Source organism: Lepidochelys kempii, chromosome 4, assembly GCF_965140265.1.
Source record: "Lepidochelys kempii isolate rLepKem1 chromosome 4, rLepKem1.hap2, whole genome shotgun sequence".
Taxonomy (NCBI): Eukaryota; Metazoa; Chordata; order Testudines; family Cheloniidae; genus Lepidochelys; species Lepidochelys kempii.
In genome coordinates this window covers 12,788,438-12,803,147 of record NC_133259.1, presented here as the reverse complement: position 1 = coordinate 12,803,147, position 14,710 = coordinate 12,788,438, and the positions used below count along the sequence as shown (strand labels likewise).

At 46.1% G+C, this 14,710-nt stretch overlaps 1 protein-coding gene across 1 annotated transcript; it reads right to left on the bottom strand.

The window, feature by feature from the left end:
* Nucleotides 1-4,744: 4,744 nt before the first annotated feature.
* Nucleotides 4,745-7,283, bottom strand: LOC140910960 (C-X-C motif chemokine 10-like). The gene is made up of 4 exons (XM_073343174.1): nt 7,215-7,283; nt 6,303-6,429; nt 5,598-5,687; nt 4,745-4,853 (listed from the first exon to the last, which is right to left on the bottom strand). The coding sequence occupies exons 1-4, from the start codon at nt 7,273-7,275 to the stop codon at nt 4,745-4,747; spliced, it is 387 nt and encodes a 128-aa protein (XP_073199275.1). The 5' UTR covers nt 7,276-7,283.
* Nucleotides 7,284-14,710: the final 7,427 nt, after the last annotated feature.

Here is a 14,710-nt window from a genome sequence, read left to right as displayed (position 1 = left end):
ACTCCTCCTGAAGGTCGAGACAGCAGACTGGACTTCTACATAGAGTGCTTCCGCCGACGTGCATGGGCTGAAATTGTGGAAAAGCAGCATCACTTGCCCCACAACCTCAGCCGTGCGGAACACAATGCCATCCACAGCCTCAGAAACAACTCTGACATCATAATCAAAAAGGCTGACAAAAGCGGTGCTGTTGTCATCATGAATAGGTCGGAATATGAACAAGAGGCTGCTCGGCAGCTCTCCAACACCACTTTCTACAAGCCATGACCCTATGATCCCACTGAGAGTTACCAAAAGCAACTACAGCATTTGCTCAAGAAACTCCCTGAAAAAGCACAAGATCAAATCCGCACAGACACACTCCTGGAACCCCGACCTGGGATATTCTATCTACTACCCAAGATCCATAAACCTGGCAATCCTGGGCACCCCATCATCTCAGGCATTGGCACCCTGACAGCAGGATTGTCTGGCTATGTAGACTCCCTCCTCAGGCCCTACGCTACCAGCACTCCCAGCTACCTTCGAGACACCACTGACTTCCTGAGGAAACTTCAATCCATCGGTGATCTTCCTGATAACACCATCCTGGCCGCTATGGATGTAGAAGCCCTCTACACCAACATTCCACACAAAGATGGACTACAAGCCGTCAAGAACACTGTCCCCTATAATGTCACGGCTAACCTGGTGGCTGAACTTTGTGACTTTGTCCTCACCCATAACTACTTCACATTTGGGGACAATGTATACCTTCAGATCAGCGGCACTGCTATGGGTACTCGCATGGCCCCACAGTATGCCAACATTTTTATGGCTGACATAGAACAACGCTTCCTCAGCTCTCGTCCCCTAATGCCTCTACTCTACTTGCGCTATATTGATGTCATCTTCATCATCTGGACCCATGGAAAAGAAGCCCTTGAGGAATTCCACCATGATTTCAACAATTTCCATCCCAACATCAACCTCAGCCTGGTCCAGTCCACACAAGAGATCCACTTCCTGGACACTACAGTGCTAATAAACAATGGTCACATAAACACCACCCTATCCCAGAAACCTACTGACCGCTATTCCTACCTACATGCCTCCAGCTTTCCCCCAGACCACACCACACGATCCATTGTCTACAGCCAAGCTCTGCGATACAACCGCATTTGCTCCAACCCCTCAGACAGAGACAAACTCCTACAAGATCTCTATCAAGCATTCTTAAAACTACGATACCCACCTGCGGAAGTGAAGAAACAGATTGATAGAGCCAGAAGAGTTCCCAGAAGTCACCTACTACAGGAGAGGCCTAACAAAGAAAATAACAGAACGCCACTAGCCGTCACCTTCAGCCCCCAACTAAAACCCCTCCAACGCATTATCAAGGATCTACAACCTATCCTGAAGGATGACCCAACACTCTCACAAATCTTGGGAGGCAGGCCAGTCCTTGCCTACAGACAGCCCCCCAACCTGTAGCAAATACTCTCCAGCAAACACGTACCACACAACAGAACCACTAACCCAGGAACCTATCCTTGCAACAAAGCCCGTTGCCAACTGCGCCCACATATCTATTCAGGGGACACCATCACAGGGCCTAATAACATTAGCCACACTATCAGAGGCTCGTTCACCTGCACATCTACCAATGTGATATATGCCATCATGTTCCAGCAATGCCCCTCTGCCATGTACATTGGTCAAACTGGACAGTCTCTACGTAAAAGAATAAATGGACACAAATTAGATGTCAAGAATTATAACATTCATAAACCAGTTGGAGAACACTTCAATCTCTCTGGTCATGCAATTACAGACATGAAAGTTGCGATATTACAACAGAAAAACTTCAAAACCAGACTCCAGCGAGAGACTGCTGAATTGGAATTCATTTGCAAATTGGATACAATTAACTTAGGTTTGAATAGAGACTGGGAATGGCTAAGTCATTATGCAAGGTAACCTATTTCCCCTTGTTTTTTCCTACCCTCCCCCCGCCCCCGTTCCTCAGACGTTCTTGTTAAACCCTGGATTTGTGCTGGAAATGGTCCACCTTGATTATCATACACATTGTAAGGAGAGTGATCACTTTAGATAAGCTATTACCAGCAGGAGAGTGGGGTGGGGGGAAAGAAAACCTTTTGTAGTGATAAACACCCATTTTTTCATGGTTTGTGTGTATAAAAACATCTTCTGTATTTTCCACAGTATGCATCCGATGAAGTGAGCTTTAGCTCATGAAAGCTTATGCTCAACTAAATTGGTTAGTCTCTAAGGTGCCACAAGTACTCCTTTTCTTTTTGCAATTAAGGTGAGCTATTATCAGAGGAGAAAAAACCTTTTGTAGTGATAATCAGGATGGCCCATTTCAAACAGTTGACAAGAAGGTGTGAGTAACAGTGGGGGGAAAATTAGCATGCGGAAATAGTTTTTACTTTGTGTAATGACCCATCCACTCCCAGTCTTTATTGAAGCCTAATTTAATGGCTTCCAGTTTGCAAATTAATTCTAATTCTGCAGTTTCTCGTTGGAGTCTGTTTTTGAAGTTTTGTTGTTGGAGAATTGCGACTTTTAGGTCTGACATTGAGTGACCAGGGAGGTTGAAGTGTTCTCCGACTGGTTTTTGAATGTTATAATTCTTGACATCTGATTTGTGTCCATTTGGAATTAATTTGCAAACTGTGTAGACACACTAATCCCAGAATAAGAGTGCCTTTTTCCAATTTAGTTTGTCAGTTTAGGCCTTGTCTACACTACCAAGTTTTGTCACCAAAAACTGCCTTTTGGCGACCAAACAGCAGGAGCGTACCTACTACAATGAGACTTTTTTGTCGGGAAAAATGCCCAGATTTGTCAAGAAAACACTTCCACCCCTATGAGAGACTTCTGTCTTTCCCCCTCCCTTTATTGTTGACAACGAACCAGTGTAGACACTGCTGATTCTTTTGTTGACAGAACTGGCTTTCCCACAATGTGGGAAACTCCCCACATTGTGGTATCCCACAATGCCTGCCCTGTTTGCTCTGCTCCTTGTTGTGATCTCTGCTGCCCTGCAGGCATGCGCCCCTCCCCTTTCAAAGCTCTGGGAAGTATTATGTGTGCTGCTGAGGGTGATGGGCAGCAAGGCCAGCACTAGAGATGGGGCTCCTTGGGGCAGGCACAGGGATAGGTGCAGAATGCTTCATTAAAATCTTCCCGCTTAACAAGAATTAGTTCTATAAAAGGGAAAGAGCTGCCCTGGCCAGCAGAGGGGGCATTCCAGCTGGGACCAGCGGGCCCAGTTCCCCAAAGGTGTTGGACACCTAGTTCCCGCTGAAATCAATAGGAATTAGGTACCTAAATACTCTGGAGGATCTGGGCCCTTGTGCTGCTCTTCTGGGACCAGCTGCTTTGTGTCACAGAACAGGGACGCACATCTCAGCCCCTTCGCACTGCCACACCAAGGCAAAGAGCCGCAGTGTACACGGGAATCAGGCCCAGAGCCTCTTCAGGGAGGTGCCCTCCAGTGTGGCACTAGCTTTCCCACCGCGCTTTGCCAAGGACCAAATGTGTTGACCTTACGGTGACCAGACAGCAAGTGTGAAAAATTGGAACAGGGGGTGGGGGGCAATAGGTGCCTATAGAAAAAAAGGCCCAAATATCAGGATTGTCCCTATAAAATAGGGACATCTGTTCACCCTAGTTGACCTTCAGGTGAAGCCGCACTGCTTATCTGTTCTTCCAGGGTTTTCTTTGGGGTGACAGGGAAAGGTAAGGAGATGGGTGGGGATGGGGTGCAGTTCTGGTGTTAGAGCTGTAGGAGGAGGACTGGAGAAAGTTCTGTTGGTTGGATATTGCTTCACTGTAGTGTGATTGAATGTACGCAAGCATTGAGCTTTCTATACGTGAATTTTTATCAAATTAATATGGTAGGATATTAGCATTAATTCTCAGATGGAGTTACTCAACTGTAAATATATCTAGCACTATGAATGAAATTTCAGCTCATGAATGATTACATAGTACAAACTCCAAGGCAACTGTTACAACTTTCAGTGTCATTTATTCATTTTAATTGGTTTATCTTTAAAAGGAGAAGTCTAGCACAAGGAATGTTTGTGAATACTATATTACATTCATTTGTTATATTATATTTCATCAAGATAAGATCCATTTAATCTGTGTAATAAACGTTTATACATCAGTTAATAACACAGTGTGATAGGCTTTAGATTATAAGCCTTCCTCAATTTTATTTATAAAGCCTACAGACAAATGTTACACATATCCTAGAACAACAAGCATGTGTTATATTATATAAATGAACATGGAACATGTATCTAAGAATTACGTTAATTTCAAATCTGCTAGAAAAAATAAACTGGAATTCTTAGTATGTGTTATCTGAGAATATTTGTATCTCCGAGTTATGATTATAATAATATAATAACCCAATCATGTGGCTCAAAGAAACCTTTGCTAATTAGATAAGCAGAAGCAATCTATTACCACTTATAGCCACCAGGAGACCCCACAGACAAACTGGGCATTTACTGTCACTGGTTTGCCAGTAGGATTACTGAGGTTACATATGCCTCACTGCACGTCCTGCCGTGACATGCTGATGTTTCATCACAGTGTTGAGATGATGTCACTGCCCAGATGTTACCTTAATGGATGCAACGACTGTATGTTGGGAACAACTTGCCTCACTGCAGCATTTGTATTTTAAAAGTCGAAGAGCCAGGTGGAGGAAGCAGACTCAAGTTCATTGCTCACTGGAGAGGGAGCCTGAAGCGCTGAAATCCGAAAATCTCACGTGTCTGTTGAAGTGATCTTTAGCTCTTCTCCTTTCCCGGTGAGTGCTTTGTGAAGACCTGTCAAAATAAAACACAGTGGGAACTTTATCCTTTAGAATTTTTCTTTCTGGATTTCACATACAGAAGGGCTTGATTTTCCTCTCACACTAGCTTTACGCTGTGCCACTCCATTGGACTTACTTCTGATTTACACCAGTTTAAGTCACATCAGAACCAGGGCCATCGAGTACTTGGTAGAACAGTAGGTTACATTTAAAGGACCAGATTCTGCCAGGGTTAAGCTGATTGGCACCTTCCTCTGTGAATAGTCCCTTTGCTTTCTATCGGATGACTTGTGGAGTAAGGTGTTACTCAGCGAGGGTAAATGTGGCACAGTCTGGTCCTAAAGGATTATGTGATTTCTCAATAGGCATCAAGGGTGGCCATTCTTCCCAGCTTTTGAAGCCCACACATGGGTAAAGAGCCCCAAAATTCAGCACAAGTGAGTTTAGTACTGAGCCTGAGACACACAGGCTGTTTAAACGAACTTGTTCTTCCCTTTGAAACAATGCAGTGCATTTGACCTGCTCTTTTGCGTGAAGCACGGGCTATTGCTTCAATGGGGGGTTCTGTATACACCAGATACCTTATACTGTGTCCCAAGAAATATGCCATTTTCTGGGGTTGCAATGCAGGTTTCTGAGGCTGTGAGACTGCAGTGACCATCGATTCAGCCCAAAGTTGGATCTCACTGATGTATAAGAATAACGTGAGCTCTTAAGCACATGAGAATTTTTCCTTGCAGATGGATGGGAAACCTACATTTTCTTGATGAGGGTTGTTATCATCTTCTGTACCCATTTGGAATTAGGGTTCAAGCATCTTTGCTCTCCAGTGGGCTTCATTGTAGCACTGAAATTAACAAAGAAAACAGAATTTATTTCCATATAATGGAAAGGTCACCGTTGTCTTTGTGATCTAGGATCAGGGTCTGAATAGCAGGAGTCTGGCCCTTGGTGAGCTGAGTGATATGCTACATTGTCGCCATGAGCTGGGAGTGAATATTAAATCGAAAGACCTCAAATCAGCTAAAGCATTAGAATGATCTACCTGATGTATTTATGTGCACCTAGGAAGCGGGATCTAGGTTCTCATCCAGCCTCAGGGCCTGAATCCCTAAAACCTGTGTAGTCATTTACCCCGTGCCAACTGAGTGCAAAATGCTCCTATTCAGATCTGGGGTCATTGACTGAACAGGGCACAGAGCCCTGGAGAATCCCACCCTCCAGGCTAGTCTGGAACTGCTATGGGTTGGTGTATTTCCACTGAAGTCTGTGAAGCTGTGTTGATTATACCAGCTGATGACCTGGGCCTTAGTCTCTAGCCTCATTGCACTTCGCTTTGCTTGGAATACGGAGATGGACATCAGAACCTGGGGTTACATTAAAGGGGAAAAAATCCCCATATTTTCTACCATTGCAACAAGCAGCCCCTCTGAGTGGCGATATCTGAGCAGTTATTACTCACATGATCTCAACATGGTCACAGGAAGAGCTCTTGGGAATCACTTCTATTTTTCCTAAGGCTTTTCGCTGAACGAAATCAGAACCTTTCTCTGTGCAGCTGCAACGTCCATGTCCATAGGCCAGCTGCCCTAAAAGAAATGGGCCATGAGAGAGAGAGAGATTAGAATGATATTAGATACCTGAGATGCCTTCAGTAAAATATGTTTAAGTTGGAAGAAGAGAGGTTGAAAACACTCCATTTCATCCTCAGGGCTGCAGAATCATTTGTCCTGCAATGTTACCATGTGCATATTTACATGAGGTCAATGTCACAAAAAGCGCTACACTCTTTTGCCTTCATCTCGTTAGTTTTGAAGTCAGAGAGCCTGATTCCGCTCTCACACGAGTCAATGGAAAACAGGAGTCACCCCTGGTGTAAAAGTGATGGGAGTGAATGAACAGAGGGAGCAGTTGGACCTAAAATCATTGTTGCTCACAAAGGGTCTGATCCAACACCCATTGATATCAGTGGGAAAGTTCCCTCTGACTGGAATGTGCTTTGGATCAGGCCCAAACTGTCTTCCTCTGGTGATTAAAACAAGACAAAAATATGATGGACTGAGGCTGATTTCACACCCTTACAAACTAGGGGACAGTCTGGGCAGAAATCCAAGCCTGCCAAAAACTGTTCTATTCATTTCCCTGCTAAATACAAGCAGATCAGTCCGAGTCCTGTGTGGACAACACACACCTTCTAGACACGAGCAGAGCGGACAGATGTTTGTGAGTGGCAGTAGAACACAACCCTGAACATAGATCACTTTATTGCCACAAAAGGAAGTTCCAAGCATTTATTCTGCACAGCTCTCCAGTTAATCACACCTCTGGCTTTCTCACTGTATTACACGTCTTTTTTTATACTGCTGCCTCTTACCTTGAATTTCAGCCGCGAGCAGGAGCACTGAACAAAGGACAACAGCCCAGGTTCCCTTCATGGTGATGAGAGCGAAGGTTCTTCTGTATGATTCTTGGATGTCTGGGAGAGGTTGAGGAGTGCCTGAGACAAAGTGTGTCCCAGTGTACATTTATACTCTCAGCCTTTTCCCTCCTTGATGCTGATTGGTCTTGATTATTGTCGTGACAGCTAAAATAACCAGAGATTATTCAATCTGTGCGGGAAAGTCCCAACAGGTAACCATTGTTTTGCTTTGCCAACTGTTCCCTTTTCATTGAAATTCCTGATTTCTCATAAGACTTTCAGTGAGTCTTAGGAAGTGATTAATGCTCGCTTCTATGTGTGCAGGGAGCGGAGCTGATTGGTGATTGGTGATTGCTGATTGGTCTTGATTATTGTCGTGACAGTTAAAATAATCAGAGATTATTCAATCTGTGCATGAAAGTCCCAAAAGGTGACCATTGTTTTGCTCTCCGAGGCAAAAATAACACTGGGGAAATTCTTGAAGTGAAAGCCACAAATAAACATTGTGTGGGGTGAGGAATGGGGAGAAGGGAGTCAAATTATCTCAGCTCCTGGCACTCCATTAAGCGTGCCCTGTTTTCTCATATCTCTTAGGAATCTTGCTTGGAAACATGGACCAAAGTTTTCACTACAAATTCTGTGCAAGTGTGAAGGACATACTAATCAGAAAAAAGTGCACTATTTCTGTTAATATTTAAAAGCCCCAAAGATGAGTCAACTCACATTTGGGATTAAGCCCTGGTCTACACTAGGAGTTGAGGTCAAATTTAGCAGCGTTAAATCGATTTAACCCTGCACCCGTGAACACGACGAAGCCCTTTTTTTCGACTTAAAGGGCTCTTAAAATCAGTTTCCTTACTCCATCTCCGACAAGGGGATTAGCGCTGAAATTGACCTTGCTGGGTCGAAATTTGGGGTACTGTGGACTCAATTAGACGATATTGGCCTCCGTGAGCTATGCCAGAGTGCTCTATTGTGACCGCTCTGGACAGCACTCTCAACTCAGATGCACTGGCCAGGTAGACAGGAAAAGGCCCGTGAACTATTGAATTTCAATTTCCTGTTTGGCCAGCGTGGCAAGCTGCAGGTGACCATGCAGAGCTCATCAGCAAAGGTGACCATGCAGAGCTCATCAGCAGAGGTGACCATGATGGAGTCCCAGAATCGCAAAAGAGCTCCAGCATGGACCGAACGGGAGGTACGGGATCAGATTGCTGTTTGGGGAGAGGGATCCGTGCTATCAGAACTACGTTCCAGTTTTCGAAATGCCAAAACATTTGTCAAAATCTCCCAGGGCATGAAGGACAGAGGCCATAACAGGGACCCGAAGCAGTGCCGCGTGAAACTGAAGGAGCTGAGGCAAGCCTACCAGAAAACCAGAGAGGCAATCGGCCGCTCTGGGTCAGAGCCTGAAACATGCCGCTTCTATGATGAGCTGCATGCCATTTTAGGGGGTTCAGCCACCACTACCCCAGCCGTGTTGTTTGACTCCTTCAATGGAGATGGAGGCAACACGGAAGCAGGTTTTGGGGATGAAGAAGATGATGATGATGATGAGGTTGTAGATAGCTCACAGCAAGCAAGTGGAGAAACCGGTTTTCCCGACAGCCAGGAACTGTTCTTCACCCAGGACCTGGAGCCAGTACCCCCTGAACCCACCCAAGGCTGCATGCCGGACCTGCCAGGCGGAGAAGGGACCTCTGATGAATGTACCTTTTAAAATAGTATACATGGTTTAAAAGCAAGAATGTTTAATGATTAATTTGCCCTGGCATTCGCGGCTCTCCTGGATGTACTCCCAAAGCCTTTGCAAAAGGTTTCTGGGGAGGGCAGCCTTATTCCATCCACCATGGTAGGACACTTTACCACTCCAGGCCAGTAACACGTACTCAGGAATCATTGTAGAACAAAGCATTGTAGTGTATGTTTGCTGGCGTTCAAACAACATCTGTTCTTTATCTCTCTGTGTTATCCTTAGGAGAGTGATATCATTCATGGCCAGCTGGTTGAAATAGGGTGCTTTTCTTAAGGGGACATTCAGAGGTGCCCATTCCTGCTGGGCTGTTTGCCTGTGGCTGAACAGAAATGTTCTCCGCTGTTAGCCACGGGGAGGGGGGAGGATGGAGGTGCTAACCACGCGCTGGGGGGAGGCAAAATGTGACCTTGGAACGAAAGCACATGTGCTATGTATGTAATGTTAACAGCAAGGTTTACCGTGAAAGAGTGTACCCATTGTTCTATAAAATGTGTCTTTTTAAATACCACTGTCCCTTTTTTTTTTCTCCACCAGCTGCATGTGTTTCAAGGATCACAGGATCTTCTCCTTCCCAGAGGCTAGCGAAGATCAGAAGGTGAAAAAAACACACGCCTGATGAAATGTTCTCTGAGCTCATGCTGTCCTCCCACACTGACAGAGCACAGACGGATGCGTGGAGGCAGACAATTTCAGAGTGCAGGAAAGCACAAAATGACCAGGAGGAGAGGTGGCGGGCTGAAGAGAGGGCTGAAGCTCAAATGTGGTGGCAGCGTGATGAGAGGAGGCAGGATTCAATACTGAGGCTGCTGGAGGATCAAACTAATATGCTCCAGCATATGGTTGAGCTGCAGGAAAGGTAGCAGGAGCACAGACTGCCTCTACAGCCCCTGTGTAACCAACCACCCTCCTCCCCAAGTTCCATAGCCTCCTCACCCAGACGCCCAAGAACGCGGTGGGGGGGCCTCCGGCCACCCAGCCACTCTACCCCAGGGGATTGCCCAAGCAACAGAAGGCTGGCATTCAATAAGTTTGAAAGTTTTAAACTTTTAAAGTGCTGTGTGGCCTTGTCCTTCCCTCCTCCACCACCCCTCCTGGTGCTGTGCCTGCCACACAGACTGCCCTGAGTGGGAACCCAAGGACTTGAAGACATCCTGGCCAGCTGGCCTCCTCCGCTGCCCAACTCCAAGCAGGCAAGCATGAGAGCAGAAGCTTTGGGGTCCCTAGCAGTCCGAGTGGACCAAATTGGACAAAAATAAAACACTGAACTTTCCCACAGAGCAGAAATCCCAAGCTTTGACCCGCTCTAGTGTGGGCTGAGCAGTCTTGAGTGAGGAACTTGAGTTAAGGCCAACCTGGGGAGAAGCCATGAACTGATCTTTGTGATCTTATTGTTATTAAAGCCAAAGTTCAGGGAAGGGGTGAATTTATATTTGATAGATTTTAGAGCAGGCTGGGAAGATCCGTGCTGACAACTTGCACCAGAACAGCATAAGAATTCCCCTCTTCACAGATAAGATGAACAGGATGTGTATATAATACACGTACAAATAAAGCCAAGGTCTTGTACATACCTAGGCAGCTGGCCATAAGCCTTTGTACACACTTTACCCAAACATGTATTTGTTTTTCCTCTAAGTTAGGGTCAAAGTTCTACCTATCCTCAATGATGGCTGGGTGCATAGGTGCCGACTTCGTGGGTGTTCCAGGGCTGGAGCACCCACGGAAAAAATTAGTGGGTGCTTAGCACCCACTGGCAGCCAGCTCCCCCGCTCCCACCCTGCTGCGCCTTCCATCTGCCTGTGGCCCCACTGATCAATTCCTCCCCTTCCTCCCAGGGCCTCCCGACCGCCACGATCAGCTGTTTCGCGGCATGCAGGAGGCATTGGAAGGGAGTGGGGAGGAGTGAGGACGAGGCATACTCAGAGGAGGGGGCGGAACTGCATGGGAAGAGGTGAGGCAGGGGCAGAACAGGGCAATTATCGAGTGATCCATCCTGTGTCATCCAGTCCCAGCTTCTGATAGTCAGAGGTTTAGGGACACCCAGAGCATGGGGTTGCTTCCCTGGACATCTTGGCTAATAGCCATTGATGGACCTATCCTCCATGAACTTATCTAGTTCTGTTTTGAAACCAGTTATACTTTTGACCTTCACAACATCCTCTGGCAATGAGTTCCACAGGTTGACTGTGCGTTGTGTGAAGAAGTCCTTCCATTATTTGTTTTAAACCTGCTGGCTATTCATTTCATTGGGTTTTTGTGTTATGTGAAGGGGTAAATGACACATCCTTATTCAGTTTCTTGACACCAGTCATGATTTTATAGACCTCTTGCCTGTCCCCCCTTAGTTGTCTCTTTTCTCAGGGGAACAGTCCCATCCTTTTTACTCTTGTCTCACACAGAAGCTGTTCTATACCTGTAACCCTTTTTGTTTGCCCTTCTTTGTACTTCTTCAAATTCTAATAGATCTTTTTTAGAGATGGGTTGACCAGAAAAGCACACAGTATCCACAGTTTGGACATTCCGTGGATTTATATAGTGACATGATGATATTTTCTGTCGTATTCTCTATCCCTTTCCTAATGGTTCCTAACATCCTGTTAACTTTTTTTTTTTTTTGACTGCTGCTACACATTGAGCAGATGTTTTCAGGGAACAGTCCACAGTTACTCCAAAATCTCTTTCTTGAGTGGTAACAGCTAATTTAGACTCCATCATTTTATAGGTATAGTTGGGATTATGTTTTCCGATGTGTATTATTATTTCCGATGTCTATTTATTTTTCTCCACTGTGAAAGCTGATCATTTATCCCTACACTTTGTTTCCTAACTTTAACCAGTTACTGATCCATGAGAGAACCTCCCCTCTTATCCCATGGCTGTTTACTTTGCTTAAAAGCCTTTGGTGAGGGACCTTGTCAAAGGCCTTCTGAAAGTCCAGTGGATCACAGTGTCATGTCTTTCAGTGTTTCCCACCTTGCCTAAAATATGAGAATGTATCTGTAGTGTTTATAGACTGCTCCTTGCTGCACACTGTGCCCAGAATGGCAGGTCCCTAAGGCCTGTTGTGCTCTGGTGCAAGTGTGAATGGAAGTGGCCTGTTAGAACAAGTAGGGTTAAGGACTAGGAGGAAAATCCTGGACCCACTGAAGATAATAGGCCTGCCAATGATGTCCGTGGGGCTGTGATTTCACCTGGTGTCGATCTCTGCTTGAGTAGTGGTGGTGATCTCCTTGAGCACCTCACTTGAAAAGTGCAAGCTAAAGAAAGGGTGGCTGAGAATGGATTTATCTGAGGAGACACAGGCTTCCGTGTGACCCTCCTCATGAAAATGAGGCTGCACATCACCCTCTTTGGTCTCATTCCTGCTGCTATTTGGGAACAGCTGGTGTCTGGGCAGCCATGCTCTCATCCATGCAGGACTGGTTCCCCTGTGCTCTGCCCCTGCCCATCCCTCTTGGCTTTGCATTTCTACACACAACACACTGCACATTTGCTGTGCAGGATCAGGCAACTTCAAATTAAGGTGCCAGGTTTAACCCATGAATCATTTAAAGTGTCCTTCCAAACATGCCCAGGGAGCAGAAAGGGATGGGGAAGAACCAGGGCTAAAGCTATCTTGCCTGAGCACCTGGCCAGCTCCATCGGCTGATGCTGCAAGGTTCAGTGTTCCTGATCCACAGCCACTGCCTGCAGATAGCTTGAGCTATAGAAACATACTCTTAACTTTGGAGATTCTCCAGTTCAGTCCTCAGCATTGACCAACATGCTAGCTGCTGTACTTGCTTCCCCGGCATGCTGAGTGGCAAAGGGTGGGGTTGTACGTCTTGAAGCACAATCCTTCCCAGGGATTTCCTGCCCCAACACAGACCACAGTGCACACCTTGGCCCTCTGTTTGGGGAGGAAGAGCTGCGAGACTTCCAAAGCCGAATTTTCAGACATGACCACTACTGTTAAGTGCCTCCATTTTTGGGTGCTCATCTTGAGACGGTTTAAAGGGGCTGCTTGCCTTTCAGAGTTAGCGAACGCACACACAGCCTCTTGATTTCTGCTGGAGCTGCAGCCACTCAGCACCACTGACAATTAGGCCTAGGTGTGAGCTGGGGAACCTAGAAAACAAAGCACCCAAAACCAATGGTCACTTGAAAATGTTGGCCTTAGTTTCTGGACACTGGTCCTCCTCATGTATTTTTTATTTAAATAGAGAGTGCATGCATGCAGAGCACCAGGTGGGTGCACTGTAACTGACAAAATTTAATTCAAACGAAGCCCAGAGTGTATATATTGACCTGTCCTACCATGCTGTAAAACCGTGTTTTTACCCCTGCATTCTGGATCTCTCAATAGCTGGCCTACACTGCCTCACCTGATGATGCTGATGACAGAAGATTGTGGGTGTCTTTCACATGGTGCAATGTATTTTGGGATGCCCACCTGCAAAGAGCCCCAGGAAGGAGGAAGGATAGCCAACCTGGTTGCACAGGCCTTAGGTACAGAAGGAGAGAGGAGTCTAGGGGGAGCTCACTGCCATCCTACTCTGGATGGTGGCATAGTAGAGACTTGAGGCTGGATGAGGGCCATAGGCCTGATCCAAAGCTCCTTAAAATCAGTGGGAGTCTCCCACTGCCTTTATTGAGCTTAAGACCAGGAACCAAGAGGATACAATGGAGGCAAAAGGCAAATGGAGAGGGGGCATAAGGGAAGACGTATGGATAGAAAGAGAATGAAATCAAGAACTTTGAAGAGAAAGTGTTGGCAAACCACAGGAAAATGGCGTGGCAAAGAGCAAAAAAACTCGAGCCTTTTGTGATGTCAGTATATTCCCCAAATGGCCTGTCTAATTTGGTTCTTCCTATGTGAATGACCAAATTGAGGGCCTGATCCTGGCAGATGCGAAGGGCCATCCATCCGCATTGACCTCAAGAACATGAGGCTGCCAAGGGATAACAGGAACCCCTGCGTGTGTGGCCCGGGTCTGAATGCTGTCGCTGCACCACACGGACATACGTCTCCGACATGTCCAGCCCAACACATACACCACTTCTAAAGCCACTTCCCCCGAACTCCCCTCCTGGACTTCCATTTTCTTGTTCACTTATACTAAATGGAGTGTTTGTCTGGAAAAGAAAAGAAAAGTAGTAAATCCCCACAAGTTTTGATGTTCTTTGCCAAACCACAGTCTGCGGCTTAAGCCGCTACTGTAGTAACCATTGTGCCCCGGCAGCCTGAAATGATTACCAACAGAAACAAGCCTCCTAACTCCTTTTTACTCGGGAATCCTCTCTGCTTTGCAGAGCTACTAGGAAGCAGCAAGAAAAAGCTGTTGCTCACTAATCCCAGCCAGCTGCCTGGCTGGAAAAATGGTATAACGTGCACGTCCGTTAAGAAGACTTTGTTTTAATTTTCTCACCTTCCATTTAATTTTCTAACATTAAATCAACCGCTCTCTTCCATACGACAGGTCTCTGTTCTCCAGTAGCGCTGTACATTGCATGAAATATTTGTCTACAAAGGTCAGAACAATTACACTGTGACACGCCGGAGGCAAAGCGGCACTAAAACGTGGCTTTCAGCCCGATTCACCACTGCCTTGCAGCTTGTGTGGCCACCCCCAATTGTGCAAAGTAATGTTCTAACCCTGCTGTCCCCTCATTTTGCACAGGTGTAGTGACTATGCAGGAAGCAAGTGCAAGCCAC